Source organism: Oculina patagonica, chromosome 6 (genome assembly GCF_052425735.1).
Source record: "Oculina patagonica isolate OP01 chromosome 6, crgOcupat, whole genome shotgun sequence".
In the NCBI taxonomy this organism is placed as follows: Eukaryota; Metazoa; Cnidaria; class Anthozoa; order Scleractinia; family Oculinidae; genus Oculina; species Oculina patagonica.
In genome coordinates this window covers 22,490,990-22,504,161 of record NC_135763.1, presented here as the reverse complement: position 1 = coordinate 22,504,161, position 13,172 = coordinate 22,490,990, and the positions used below count along the sequence as shown (strand labels likewise).

Sequence of the window (13,172 nt, the reverse complement as noted above, 5' to 3'; positions counted from 1 at the left end):
TGAATTGGGGTGCTGGAATCTCAGTTTAGTTAAATTTGCGGCTTTCTTCTCGGCTATCGGTTAAAAATTTCAGCCCATTTCTCAGCCACCATTAAATTTTGCCGAAATCAGCTATCAGTTTAGTAAAAATGCGTCATTCAGTCTCAGGTGAAAGATTAAATTTCGACCAATTCTCGGCTATTAGTTAAACTCCATTCAGACCCTCAATTAACGATGGAAAGAGTAGGAAAATAAAGCGTCAAAGTTCATAAAAGATTCATGTGATATTTCAATAACCACAAAGGTAATATCATGTTGTTACACTTCAGTTCGGATGACTGGCGCGGCTAATTATAACTAATGGCACGCAAGAAGCACCAATATTCCAAATCTAACATCCGGCCAACGAACAAAAAACTCATTTTGATGGCCTTCAAAAATTACTCTCGTTGTTCTTTCAGTCTAAAATGAGCAAAATTAAAAGAGGTCTTTTAAAAACCTTTTTGATAGTGGCGACTTTTCTCACTGATATCATTCAACTAAAATTAAGAAATTGTGCAAATCACAGTAACAATTATAGTTGACCTGAGTGCAAATTGTAAATTCCCGTTTAATATAACGAATTTATTTTCAAGGTGAAGTATATTGTTTAAAAGACTCTATGTAGTGTCAAAACTAAATAGGTCAACACGTTCCCGGGTCTTGCTCTTCTTTCCGTTTTTCTTCAATGCATTTTTTACACAGAAGAAGAGCTAGGCCCGGAAACGTCTGTTATTTGACAGTGTACAAAGGTTTTTTTTCGATTTATATCTTATTTTTCGTTTTAAGTGTCACGCCATACCACGTTATAACGGGGTTTCCACCGTATTATATTATCAAACGGAATTTCAGAAATTTCTCTTATATTTTGCGTACCTTCTGAAATATCTGGGAAGTCAAAGTAGCGGACGTGAAGAAATTTTGACAATCGCCTGAAATGTTATGATTTTGATGATAAGTACTTTTATCATCAAAGCCCTGTTTTTATAATAAGATAATTTTTTTTTTCGACAAAGTTTACAAAATTGTGTTAAGCTCAAGGGGGCATAACAGCCGGTTCCTTTTCTGTTCTTCACTGTTCTGGTAAATTCCTGCAACTCCTCCCTGTGAAACGCACTGATGACGTTGCAGCTGAAGTGCTAAATTGGAAAAGGCCGTTTTATTATAGGTTGAAAGGATTAGAAGGATTAGAACTGAGTGATGCAGGAATGAAGGATGCACTTACCGCGCGAGACCTGTTTGATCAGTCAGGCGTTCCAAGTCGCTGGTCTCCAGTCCCCGACCCCAGTCCCCATGCCAAACCGTTTTCAAACATGGCGGACGAACCTGATGAATGTCCCAAGAAATTACTGTCTCAAAGAATAGAGAAAGCAAATGAACTCTTAAAAAGATGTGATATCTTGGAGAAAACAATAGAAGGACTACAGAAACTAAGGAGGAAAATAGCCGCAGAGTTAAAATTCCTTACGTCGGTGAGTTTTAAATTGTGTTTCAAATCAGCTTTTGTGTGCATAATAAGCTTAAACATTTCCAGTACGCTGGTGGATAAGCACAGGACCTGAACAATCGATGGAATCGATAATCGATGGCAATCGATAACAATCGATGACAATCGATATCAATTAATCGATTGATATTGATAATCGATGAACAATCGATCGCTAAAGTTTTTGTGATTATCGATTGTCATCGATTATCAATTTCATCGATAATCGATGACAATCGATCAATTAACTAACATCGATTTTCATCGATTATCAATATCATCGATTACCAATTCAATCGATCATTTATTAAACTGCCATCGTTTTTCATTTGACTAGTATTTGTTAAATACGTTCACTTTAAAACACACGGTCTCTCTTGTATGTTATATTTTATTAGCAACAACAATGATAACCTTTCCAAAAAATGTCAATACAACGAGAAACTTACTAACTTAACAGTAATAAGGCAATAATTATTTAAAACAAACGTTTTGAGCTTAAGTCTTATTCGCCTCCATCAACGAAGCGTACACTTTTAGGTCTGGTTTGCTTTCGAACCAACTCCTGGCAAAGTAAATAGAAATCGCAACTTACAGAATTCCTCGCTGTCTAAGTACAATGTAATTTTTCTAAAACTCTGTCTTGTAGTCCATAAACATCTTCTCGCTCGTCCGAAATATTTCAAATCAAACAGTAGCAGAGAGAACTCAAAAATACGTCGTCCGTACGTCGGAACGAAAACGAGACAACAGTGGGAGTCTGGGGATGAGTTTCGCCTGTCACGTCCGCCATTTTTTGACTCGGTCACGAAGAACGAAGTGTCTTTGCAATTCTAGCGCTAGCAAACAGTAGGAAACTCGAATGAAAAACAGAAACATTAAAGCTTATGATGTAAACTTCATCTCAATGGAAAGGAGCTTTATTATTTTTTTTACAAAACAACGTATGTAAGTAACTCACTGTATTTACTTCATGCTTTGGATTGATTGTGTGTTTAATGCCAATCGATGGCAATCGATGAAGTTCGCGACCACCAAAGTGTGATTATCGATTGATCATCGATTGGCTGATGCCAATCGATGCCAATCAACAGTAATTAATCGATTGTCATCGATTGATCGATTGATTTTCCGATCATCGATTTTCATCGATTGTTCAGGTCCTGATAAGCAGTAACACATGACCTATTGTTGTTGACAAAAATTCAATATTGATACTCTCGAATCTCTATACAGTCAGTAGAAATAAACCCTGAACATTTTCGACCAGCTTTTTCGTCCAGCAGTAATAGATAAAAAAATAATAATTCCATACCAATTATTGCGGTTTTCAGTGATAATTATGCAAACTCTGAAATGTCCAATCCTCAACCAACGGTTTATGTTTTTTGCTGCGTCAATCATCTTAGCGGACCTCTAGCTCGGGAAACCATAGCCCACTTGAACCGGGTCAAAGGTCATGCTTGTCAGTTGCAAGGGTCAAAAACATGATGATGATGATTGGTAGAGTTTGATCAATAATATTTTGTTGCAAAAAATGCAATCGATAAGCTTAGATGGATTTTGAATTTCATAGTTTGCATAATTATCACTGAAAATCGCAAAAATGTACTGTCCAGACAGAAATTCGGAAGTTGTACTTGTACTCAATCTCATACTCTGATCTGAAGGTCACTATTGTATGTGACAATTGGGGAGGTTCAATAATGTACAAAACCTTGGGAGCAATTGCAGAATACTCCGCATATCTAGCTACACAGTGCAGCCGGCTTCTCGGCTACACAGTCGAAATTTATTCAAAGCTCTCAAAGTTTATTAGGAAAGTGGCTAAGCGTCTACACGTCTATGCAGTCGAAATTAATTCATAGCTTTCGAAGGTTACTAGGAAAGTGGCTACGCGTATACGCTGTCAAAATTTATTTTTTCATAGCTCTCAAAGTTTGCTTGACAAGTGGCTACGAGTCTGTGTCTACGCAGTTGTCTACGCACTGCATGTATCTCAAATAAATAAAAATAATATTCTCAATTGAATTTATTTTTCAGTTAACAAGTTCTGAGCTGACTTTAAAAAACTCTCACATTAAAAGTACAAACCTTGCATTTCTTGAGGCTGTATTACTGACTGTTGAAAGTGAAAGCGACGTCACTGCTGTGTTCAAACCAGTTTATTTTATGGGCCACAACTCAACAGAGTTAAATTGTATTGTGGATATTGTTGCTAACAGTGGCTGCTGTTGGATTAAGGTCACTGCAAGAAATGCATCTGCATTGCATAGGATATGGCAAGGTACAAATGTACTAGGATGGTAAAAATGAATGAAATTAAGACATATACAAGTAGCAAACAAACTGTGATCTTTAGTCCCTTATAGTTGGTATTTTTTGTCTTAAAATCAATTTTTGGAGTAAATAGTATTTATGTCAAACAGCTAACCTCAACCTGAAGCAAAGAGCTGGTAGATTCACCATGTGTCTGAGTGGCATATTTTCATATCTGCAGGGTTGTCAAAATAAGGCGGCAACCGGCGCATTTCACCGGCTATTCTGAATACTGTGCTAGCTACTCTGAACACTAGACAGTCTAGTAGGTCAGTTCTGAGCCTGATATTAATAAACATTTCATTTCAGACAATAAAGCAGCCAAGAAACATTTTAAAAGCTTTTTGAAACGTTTTAAAATGAGTAGAAAGAATAGTGAAAGGCTTGGAAATTTGAAGGCATGCAAATGTTTAAATCAAGAGAATTCGTGCTCACCGTGAAGAACTGTAAATGAAACTCTCTTTTGTTAATCAAGCGTGACAGTCACAAGATTTTAGCAGCTCAAAGCATGGGATATGTGCAAAATCTTTTTAAAATCAGGTTATAATTTAAAAGTTTCTCAAGGAAAAAAGTTCAATTCAGGAAGAATTTGGTCGCTTGTTCTTGGCAGATTCCTGTTGATTTCATGTAGCAGTACACAACGGAAATCTTGGAAAGTGAAAAAGGGGCTGCCGGTAAAAAATGAGACTTAACAAAAAAAACCCACAAGTTCAGGCTAAAAAGCTGTGATTTTATTTTGAACCCTGTGATTAGTCATAGTACTTGATTTTCCTTTAGAAAGCGAGACATATAATTGTTTGAATTGCTCTGAGGAGAGGCAATTTCACCTAGTGTAAAAACCTCAAATCCATTTTGCTCCCGGGAACTTTGCCCCCTGGTCCCCCAATAGGGGTGCTACCCCTCTACCCTGTAGGGGGCCTGTGTGGCCCCCAGACCCTGCGCATGATAGGGCCTCCGACCCCCGGTAGCGTCTACTTTCCAAACATCTCCTGCTACTTCAAATCATTTTGACAACCCTGTATCTGGGCAGCTTCACTCATTATTTTTTATCCTCTGACTTACATGTGTATCAGGAGGCATTGTTGAATCATGATGGTCTGTCATGTTGAACATTCAACCTTTTCTCACATCCTAGCAGCCGTCATTTCCCACACTTGTTTGATGTTTTGGAACAAATCCTTCATTTGCTCATTGTTGTGGTTTGCCTTTTCTTTGCATGTGCAAATGTTACTTCATTCCCAGCTACAGCCATTTTTGTTTTTTTGCAGTAGGTAGTGCTGCAAAGAATATTCAACTCCCTTGAGCAGCATGTTTGGAGTACATTCTGTGCATTACAGTTTTGGAATATTCATCACTCACTTGAATGCAAATTCAGGGTTTTTTCATCATTATGATATTTTATTTTCATATTCTGAATAAAAGTCGGGTGAATCAAATGCACCTTTAATAAAATGTAAACAAATTCAAAGATCACTGTAAAACTGATAATCATTAAATTGAATTAAATTTAATTCTCTAGATCTGGGCTCAAAGAGTGTTGGGGTATCTCAAGATGCGGCTGAACAGATATTGGCTTTATCAGCTTGAGTCATGCTGTAACAGTTCATAATTTATAGTGAATACTTTTTTTTTGCAAGCTTATAAATTGGGAATCATTTATTTTAGTTAGGTTGTTTATGTCTTATATCTTACAGGCCAAGGTGACTTTGGTGATAAAGATATAGTCCATCAAACAAAGGTACACATACACTTTAATGTTCTGTATGTGTAATCACTTCTATTAGTTTTCTTAGGTACACCAGTGGGGGATCCAGACCTTCAGGTTTCAAGTGGGGGGGCCAGATGGCCCAGACCCTAGAATAAGAGGTGTGCCTGCTCTCGAAAAAAGTTTTCTCTGCCCTTTGGTCCTCAGTTTGATCTAAAAATAAGGTGTGAGCCCAGGCCCCCCATGCCACTCCCCTAGATCCAACACTGTAAACAAACAGTCAAACAATAATAATTGTTTTTGCATTTTATTGATCAGGAATTACAAGAGGCTAGCAAACAACACCCTGTGAACTATTCACCTCCACTTGTTGTACTTTCTTGTTTGAATGGCATCACAGAATCTCTGGCAAGTGAGTAGAATGCTAATGTATGGCTAATTACTGTAGGTTTTCAGGTCACATGTACAGTATTCTAACTTTTAAAAATTTAGTTTTCAATGGTAAGTCAAGACTAAACTTGGGGTCTATGGGAGGGTGTGGGTATACAGGCAGACAGTTGGTGGACTATTGTTAGGCCCAGCATTCTGGCTGAAAAATTCTCATGCCAAAAAACCTCCAATGAAATAACTTTATTTATGAAGGCTACTTACATGTAGTTTTCTACATACATGTAGTTTTCATATCCCAAATGTACATGTTGCAATTCATTCTCAACTACAACATACATACATGTACAAGTATAACTGACTTAACTGAGACTCTAGAAATGTTTTGTATTTAAACTATGTCTATTTTTTTTCTTTAGTAATATAAACTAATTTAGTTTGATAAAAGTGTAACATTTGAAATTGAATAAGTGATGCACAAAGAAGATTACCTTTTCATTATTTTCTTTAGTTTGAAGTAAATAATTCTCTTTCAGAACCATTCCTGGCTTGTTACTAAACTTCACTAAGTCTAATTTACAAACTTATGATCTTTGCATTTTGTGCTTACTATAAATTTATATTTCATGTTATAATAATAATGCTCTTTTTGTTTAAGAGGCTTTAGGAAGTACCGGTATCTGTGTAAAAGGTAAACTTCTACCAGACCCTGGAAATAAAGCACTAAGTGATGACACAATCACAGATGACAGACATCTTGTTCATGTCCAAGAATGGTAATGTCAGTACATGTAAATGAACAAGATTACTCTATCTTTTACAATAAAGATCTACACTGTACAACACTTTTTATTTTATACAATATACATGTACATGTCATGACTAGGCCAGATAAACCGCGTCAAACACTGCTATGATCAGCGCACCTTAATTCTTATTATCAATGCTTTAGTTTTTACTAAACTTTATTATTGCTCCTCGGTTTGGAGTAATACATCACAATCCAATATTGCCAAACTCCAAGCTGTCCAGAACTTTGCCTGTATGATTGTTAGTGGGGCCCAAAAATACGACCATGTGACTCCCATTCTCAGGCAACTCAACTGGCTCCCAGTAAAACAACACTTATATTATCGTGATTCAATTATGGAATTTAAATGTATGAACTGCCTTGCCCCGGAGTACTTGTCTGATCTGTTTACTAAACGCTCATCCATATCGAACTACTGTACAAAACCAGAAACTTGCAGTTATTAAACATTCCTCTTTTTGGAACTGCAGCTGGACAAAGAACCTTTTACTATAGAATTGTAGCGATCTGGAACGCCCTGCCGCAAAATCTAAAGTTATCCCAATCATTAGCGCAAATCAGGAACAATTTGAGGAAGACACTATTCATCATCATCTGCTTCCTTATGTCTCCTCTGGGAGAATAGGGCCTTAAGGAAGACACTATTAATGAACTGTAATTAGCTTAATTTAGTTTAACCTTAGGAATTTAACTTTTGTAATTAATTTTGAATATTTATTATTTACCTATTTATTTATTTATTTATTTATTCATTCACTCACTTATTTTAATTTTTTCATTTATTTTATTTTATTTTATGTAAATATTTCACTGAAAAGCCCCGTGGGGACGTGGAATAAATGTATGTATGTATGTATGTATGTATGTAATCTGATTGCAAGGACAATGCAGATTAAGCCGTCACACCACGGCAAGCTAAAACCAATTCTAAACCGATCAAAAAAAAGTAAATCAAGAATTTTTAAGTTATATAATTTATAAATAATTAAATTATTATTTTTTTCTTTGTTTCAGTAAATGTGTTAATCTTGATATCACTACCTTGGTTGCTTATGTATCGGCTTTGACCAATGGTGGCTGTGGATTTGTATTTAAGGTAAGTTATACCAATAGGCTCTTCTCATGATGTTAAAAACAGCAATACTTTAATACTGCCACATGTGCACACAGAATAATTTTAAAAAAAACTAAGAGTCTGCTTATTTTGTATACATGTGTATGTTGTGGTTTAATTTTTTTTAACCAGTTTGATTTTCATTTCCCTGGTTTCAGACTATGATAATGGATATGATAAATATGATTTAAACCACAACATGTACACTTACCTTTGGTCATAATCCTTAAACAATGAAAAATACCAATCACACTATAAATAGTAGTTTAAAATCATTTTGACTTGAAATTCATTTCAAGCTGCTTAACAGTTATTGGACGAGGTTGAGCAAAATATCGTGATTTGTCAGTGGCGAGTAGATCAATTATTTGCTGAAGCCAAGGCTGAGGTAAATAATTGATCTGCGAGACACTGACAAATCACGATATTTTGCGAGAACCGAGTTCAATAATTGTTTTATCATTCGATCACTGAATTTCTTTCGCACAAAGTACCTTCGGGAACTGCATGGAAACCGCACCATTTCTTGCTGAATTAATGCAGACGAAAGCGTATTAAAGTTCGCCTTCGATAACACAAGCTGGTCTTCATCCAATTTTCTTTCTTTCAGATATTGCCGAAATACAATAACAGGAAATTGCATTGCCTTCTTTATATTTTCGCTGTTTTTTCGGGCCTAGTAGACAAATCCAACTGCTCTTCTTCATCTCTGGAAAACGAGCTGCCATTTTTCTCGGAAGTGGACACAACTACGCATGAGCAGAATATTATTTGTAGCAAAATCACTGTCAGATGCTAATACGCACAAGCAGACCATTATTTGTAGGCAGTTATTTGCAGATTAGTGTTGGGCTCTCAGCCAATGAAAAGGAAGAAAAAATTGCATCGAATGATAAAACATATTCATGTACTAGTTAGTATAACTGTTTGACCCTGATCAGTCTTATTTTGTCTTTATGAATTCCTAGGAAGCTATTTTGACTAAACAAGCAAAACAGGAGCGACTCAATCCAGTGCTTCCCAAGCTAAAAACATTTTTTAAAGGTTTGTCTTGCAGCCTTTGTAGAATGTCACAATTCTAAACTAAACAAGAAGCTCTTAGAGCTTAAAACTGCACTGGTCACGTGACCACCCTAGGGGAGCCATGTGGGGGAATAAAAATGCACCCTCCCCCATCCCCATTACCTGCATGAAACAATGTTGCGACTGAAAAACAAAATGGTAAGAAAAGGCCTTGTGTGACATTTCATTGTTGACTAGTTCCATCTGCAATTAATTATTAATTATTTTTTCTTATAATTATGCTAATGTTGGCCAAATTTAATATTTCCCACGATCCTGATTCGTGAAGCCAAAAAACTAGTAAATCAGCATCCAGCAATGTATTGAATTCCTGTTTAAACATTGCATAAATCGCTCCAAAAATGGAATATTGAAGCAAATAACTAAATTAATATTTTGAAAGAAAGAACACTTGGACTGGTTTTAGCTGAATGGGAAGAAATCAGGCCCACCCCCTCTCCTGGTCAAAAGGCAATAAAATGAGAAATGACAATAATTCTTGCAAGAGAATTTCTATTTTTAACAGCTGTTGACTTTAATTCAATGTCTAGTGATGAAATTTCACCTCTTAAGAAATCTTAAGAAATTAATAACTATCCCTCTCATCTCTCAATAAATTATCCAGTTTATGTGGGAAGAAATCAGGCCCACCCCCCTCTCCTGGGTGAGTTATCTATTATCTCAAGTGATAATTTATTTTTTAAAACATAGAAACTGCCGGATTTCTATTCATTTTATAGAAAGAAGTTGATCGCTACACCCAAAAAAGAGAGAAAAAAAAAACTGACAGGTCACCGTACTCATTCATGAGAAAACAATGATTTTTTTATTTTCAATTTATTGATTAATGATCAATTAGCTTGATATCAATGTGAATCTGATCAATGAATGTCATGTTTATAATATTTACAGGGAAAGAGTTATTTGCATGCCAGTCAGCAGTAAGAGACTTCAATGACATTTTGAAAACAGTTGGTGGTGAGAAAGAACGAGAGCGGGCTAGGTATGTGGGGCTAAGCAGTGTTTACATGACCTGACATGGACCATGTAAGTTTATAAAAAATAATAAAGTCATGTTTGATCTTTTACTTGACAAACATGTACTAGCAAGCATAAAATTTGTCAAACAGATCTGACTTATGTCAGAGCAGATACTAGGGTAATCATAGCTTTATGCAGTTGAACCCAGTACTGCTGTTATTTGGAGCCTTCAGGTGAAACAAAAATAGTACGAAATAGCAGAAGTTGGAAATATCTGATAGTAAATGACTGATAGGCAAATCCAAGGAAAATGGGTTTTAGCTCAAAATAACAGGGAATGTGCAGGTCCAGAAAATATCCATACCCACCCCATGGAAGGTCATTACAAATTCCAAGAGGGTGGGGGCTCTCAAAAGTCAAAACCTTTAAAGGAAAGTACAAGACTTGTGTGGTGGTAAAAAAAAGGGTCAAGTCTGCTTCGAGCCTAGTGGCCCATACAGGCCGGAGCTTATCCCAGTTTCCGTAGCATTAAGCGACTAGGAGTATTGCTACTCCTCCCCTGGATGGGATGCTAGTCCATCGCAGGGTTACCCCCCAGCAGTAAATTCGCCGGTACCCATTTCTACACCTGGGTGGGGAGAGGCACTGTGAGAGTAAAGTGTCTTGCCCAAGAACACAACGCAGCGCCCCGGCCAGGCCTCGAACCCGGGCCATTCGACTCGGAGTCGAGCGCGCTAACCATTAGGCCACCGCACCTCCAATGACTTGTATGGGGCTTAATTGGAATCTCCAGAGGGAGGGGGGGATTCAAATCAAAAAACCTTCCATAGGAGGGGTATGGATATTTTCTGGATCAACACAATTCAAAATAACCGAGTTCAAATATTATTAGCAGGGTCTAATTGTATTTCCCAGTTCATTGCATTTGTAAATTTTCCAGCTAACAAAATAGAATACAAAATTTTTATTACAAAGCTTTGTTATAATTACCTTCATAAAGCCAATGTATACTGTACTTTATTTATCTTGTTAGTCTTTTTTAGGGCACTGCTTGAGAAAGTTACAATTGTTGAAGATAATCCATCAGTCAGATCCACCAACCTGAAGACGAGTGCAAATATCAAGGAACGGTCAAAGGTACGTGTACCGTGCTGCTGTCAGCTCATCCTGTTATCCTGTTACATGACTTTGTACATAAACTTCACGAAAACTCTGGGGGTCTGAGGTGTGGGTTGTACCAGTATAATGTTTTTATTATGTGTTGTTGTAAGTAACAGGTAAATTCTTTCATAAAAAACTGAAAGTTGACTTATATGCTTACATTGTTCAGATTATCTTTGGTACTGGAGACTCATTGAAAGCCATAACGACAACAGCAAATGTTGCATTTACAAGGGCAGCAAATAGTCAGGTATGTTGGCATTGGTGATATTCACACACTGTGACTGGATGACAAGTTATCATACAAGTGTTTTGTGTAAGCTTGTGCAAGCACTGTTTTGATGAATCACATTCTGTACCTTGAAATAACTCACAAACTCAAACTGATCAATGGTTGTGTCATCACCTTAGCAGACCTCTCAGGAAACAGATCACTTAAATTATTAATAACAAGTTCAAAAGGTCATGTTTGGGTTGTAACTGGTAGATTCCAATCCATTTAACGGCACCACATAATTTTATGTTATTGAATGGTTAGTGCAGTAAACAGCAGTTTTGTCTCCCATATATTAAATGGAGAACTTTGGTAAAGCTTTACGAAGTAAGCCATTGCAGGAATTGACGGAGGCAAATTATGACAAAGTTTACAACACACTTCCACAAAACACTAAAAGTATTAGTGTTGGGGTTGCTACATTTGCAGAATCCTGTTCACTGAGACACCTTTTTTTCACCTGCTTTATGAGATATTTTCTGAGTTTCATAGGATAAACTAAAAGCAAGGAAGCATGAGCAGTTGAACAAATAATCCCAACTGCAAGCTTAAAAAAAGAGGGAGGGGAATGACACAGCACGCTTAGTGTGAGAAACAGTTATTATTATCAAATTGGTTATTGAGAATTCACTAACATGCAACACACTGTACCAGGGTAGCTACATGTAATAAAGTACAAAATGCTTGTTTCTCAGGGAGTTGAATTCAGTGTCTTCATTCATGAATCACGTGCCTTGACTGAGTCAAAAGAACCCCAAGCTTCATTGGTTCATCTTGAACAAGATGTTACATGAGGTCCTGTGACTGAACCCTTCAACCCACGATGTGCATGCAGGAATGGTTTGGATACTCAGTCGGCAGACAGTAGTGCACGCCGGCTTGGATAACCTGGTTTACGACTTGGAAAGTAGCAAGTTAACACTCTGTTACAGCTAATATATTACATCTCTATGTAATGTGCAAAATTATCATATTGTTTTCATAAACTACACAGAGTGCAGTCATAAGTACACTTGCTAAAACTCTCCTAAGTCATAAAATATTTTGTCCTACTCTTTGTAAATTTAATTTACATGTATTTTGAGGCATCACTCAACCCCCACCTGGCAATATTAAAGATCTTGAAATGATTGAATGTTGTGAGACGCCTGGAATTCAAAATTAATTGCTTACAGAAAGGGGGTAGAAAAAAAAAGGCATTTCCATTGGTCTTGCAGCAATTTTTAAACACCATGCATTGTGCATGCAATATGAGTCGTGGATGTACAACTGTATGTTAATTCCCACTGCTTCATGTAACAATATTACAGATTGAAATGACAACAATACCACGGCAGTACTAGCAGATAAGAAACTGAACAAAAAATAAAATCAGGAAACCTTTTTGTAGTAGTTTATACTGTTTTATGTACCCATATCTTGCAACATGTTGATACAATTTCAGGCTAAATGGACTTTCACTTAACTTCCCAATGCCCTGAATTAAATATCTCGCAATATAACAAACAAAACGACTGTTACCGACAGCATTCAAGCAAGTAGGCCACTTATTCTCAGTTTTGTTTAGCCAATAGAAATCAAAGTTGTAACCTTTACAATCCACCTATCTTAATTTTGCCAAAATATTGATCATCCACAATCCCACAAGGCTAATTTACACAATTTTTTTTTTCAATCTGAATTGGCTGAACAAGCCAGTTTATACTGTCTGATTTTCAAGTATAAAAATTGGCCACACTTGTAACATCTGTTGCTCCACAACAGATTTTTATTTTGGTGCCCATATTTACTGTGCATTCATTTTCTTGTTGAGGTTGGGCTAAATCAGGCAGACAAAACAATTACCTAAAAAAT

General features: G+C 36.5%; 1 protein-coding gene across 1 annotated transcript; it reads left to right on the top strand.

Moving 5' to 3' along the window:
* Nucleotides 1-1,302: 1,302 nt before the first annotated feature.
* LOC144657146 (UPF0415 protein C7orf25 homolog) lies at nucleotides 1,303-12,703 on the top strand. Its single transcript, XM_078517454.1, has 11 exons — nucleotides 1,303-1,490; nucleotides 3,548-3,791; nucleotides 5,518-5,561; nucleotides 5,847-5,940; nucleotides 6,574-6,691; nucleotides 7,741-7,822; nucleotides 8,809-8,884; nucleotides 9,815-9,905; nucleotides 10,927-11,020; nucleotides 11,214-11,294; nucleotides 12,014-12,703. The coding sequence occupies exons 1-11, from the start codon at nucleotides 1,332-1,334 to the stop codon at nucleotides 12,110-12,112; spliced, it is 1,182 nt and encodes a 393-aa protein (XP_078373580.1). The 5' UTR covers nucleotides 1,303-1,331; the 3' UTR covers nucleotides 12,113-12,703.
* Nucleotides 12,704-13,172: the final 469 nt, after the last annotated feature.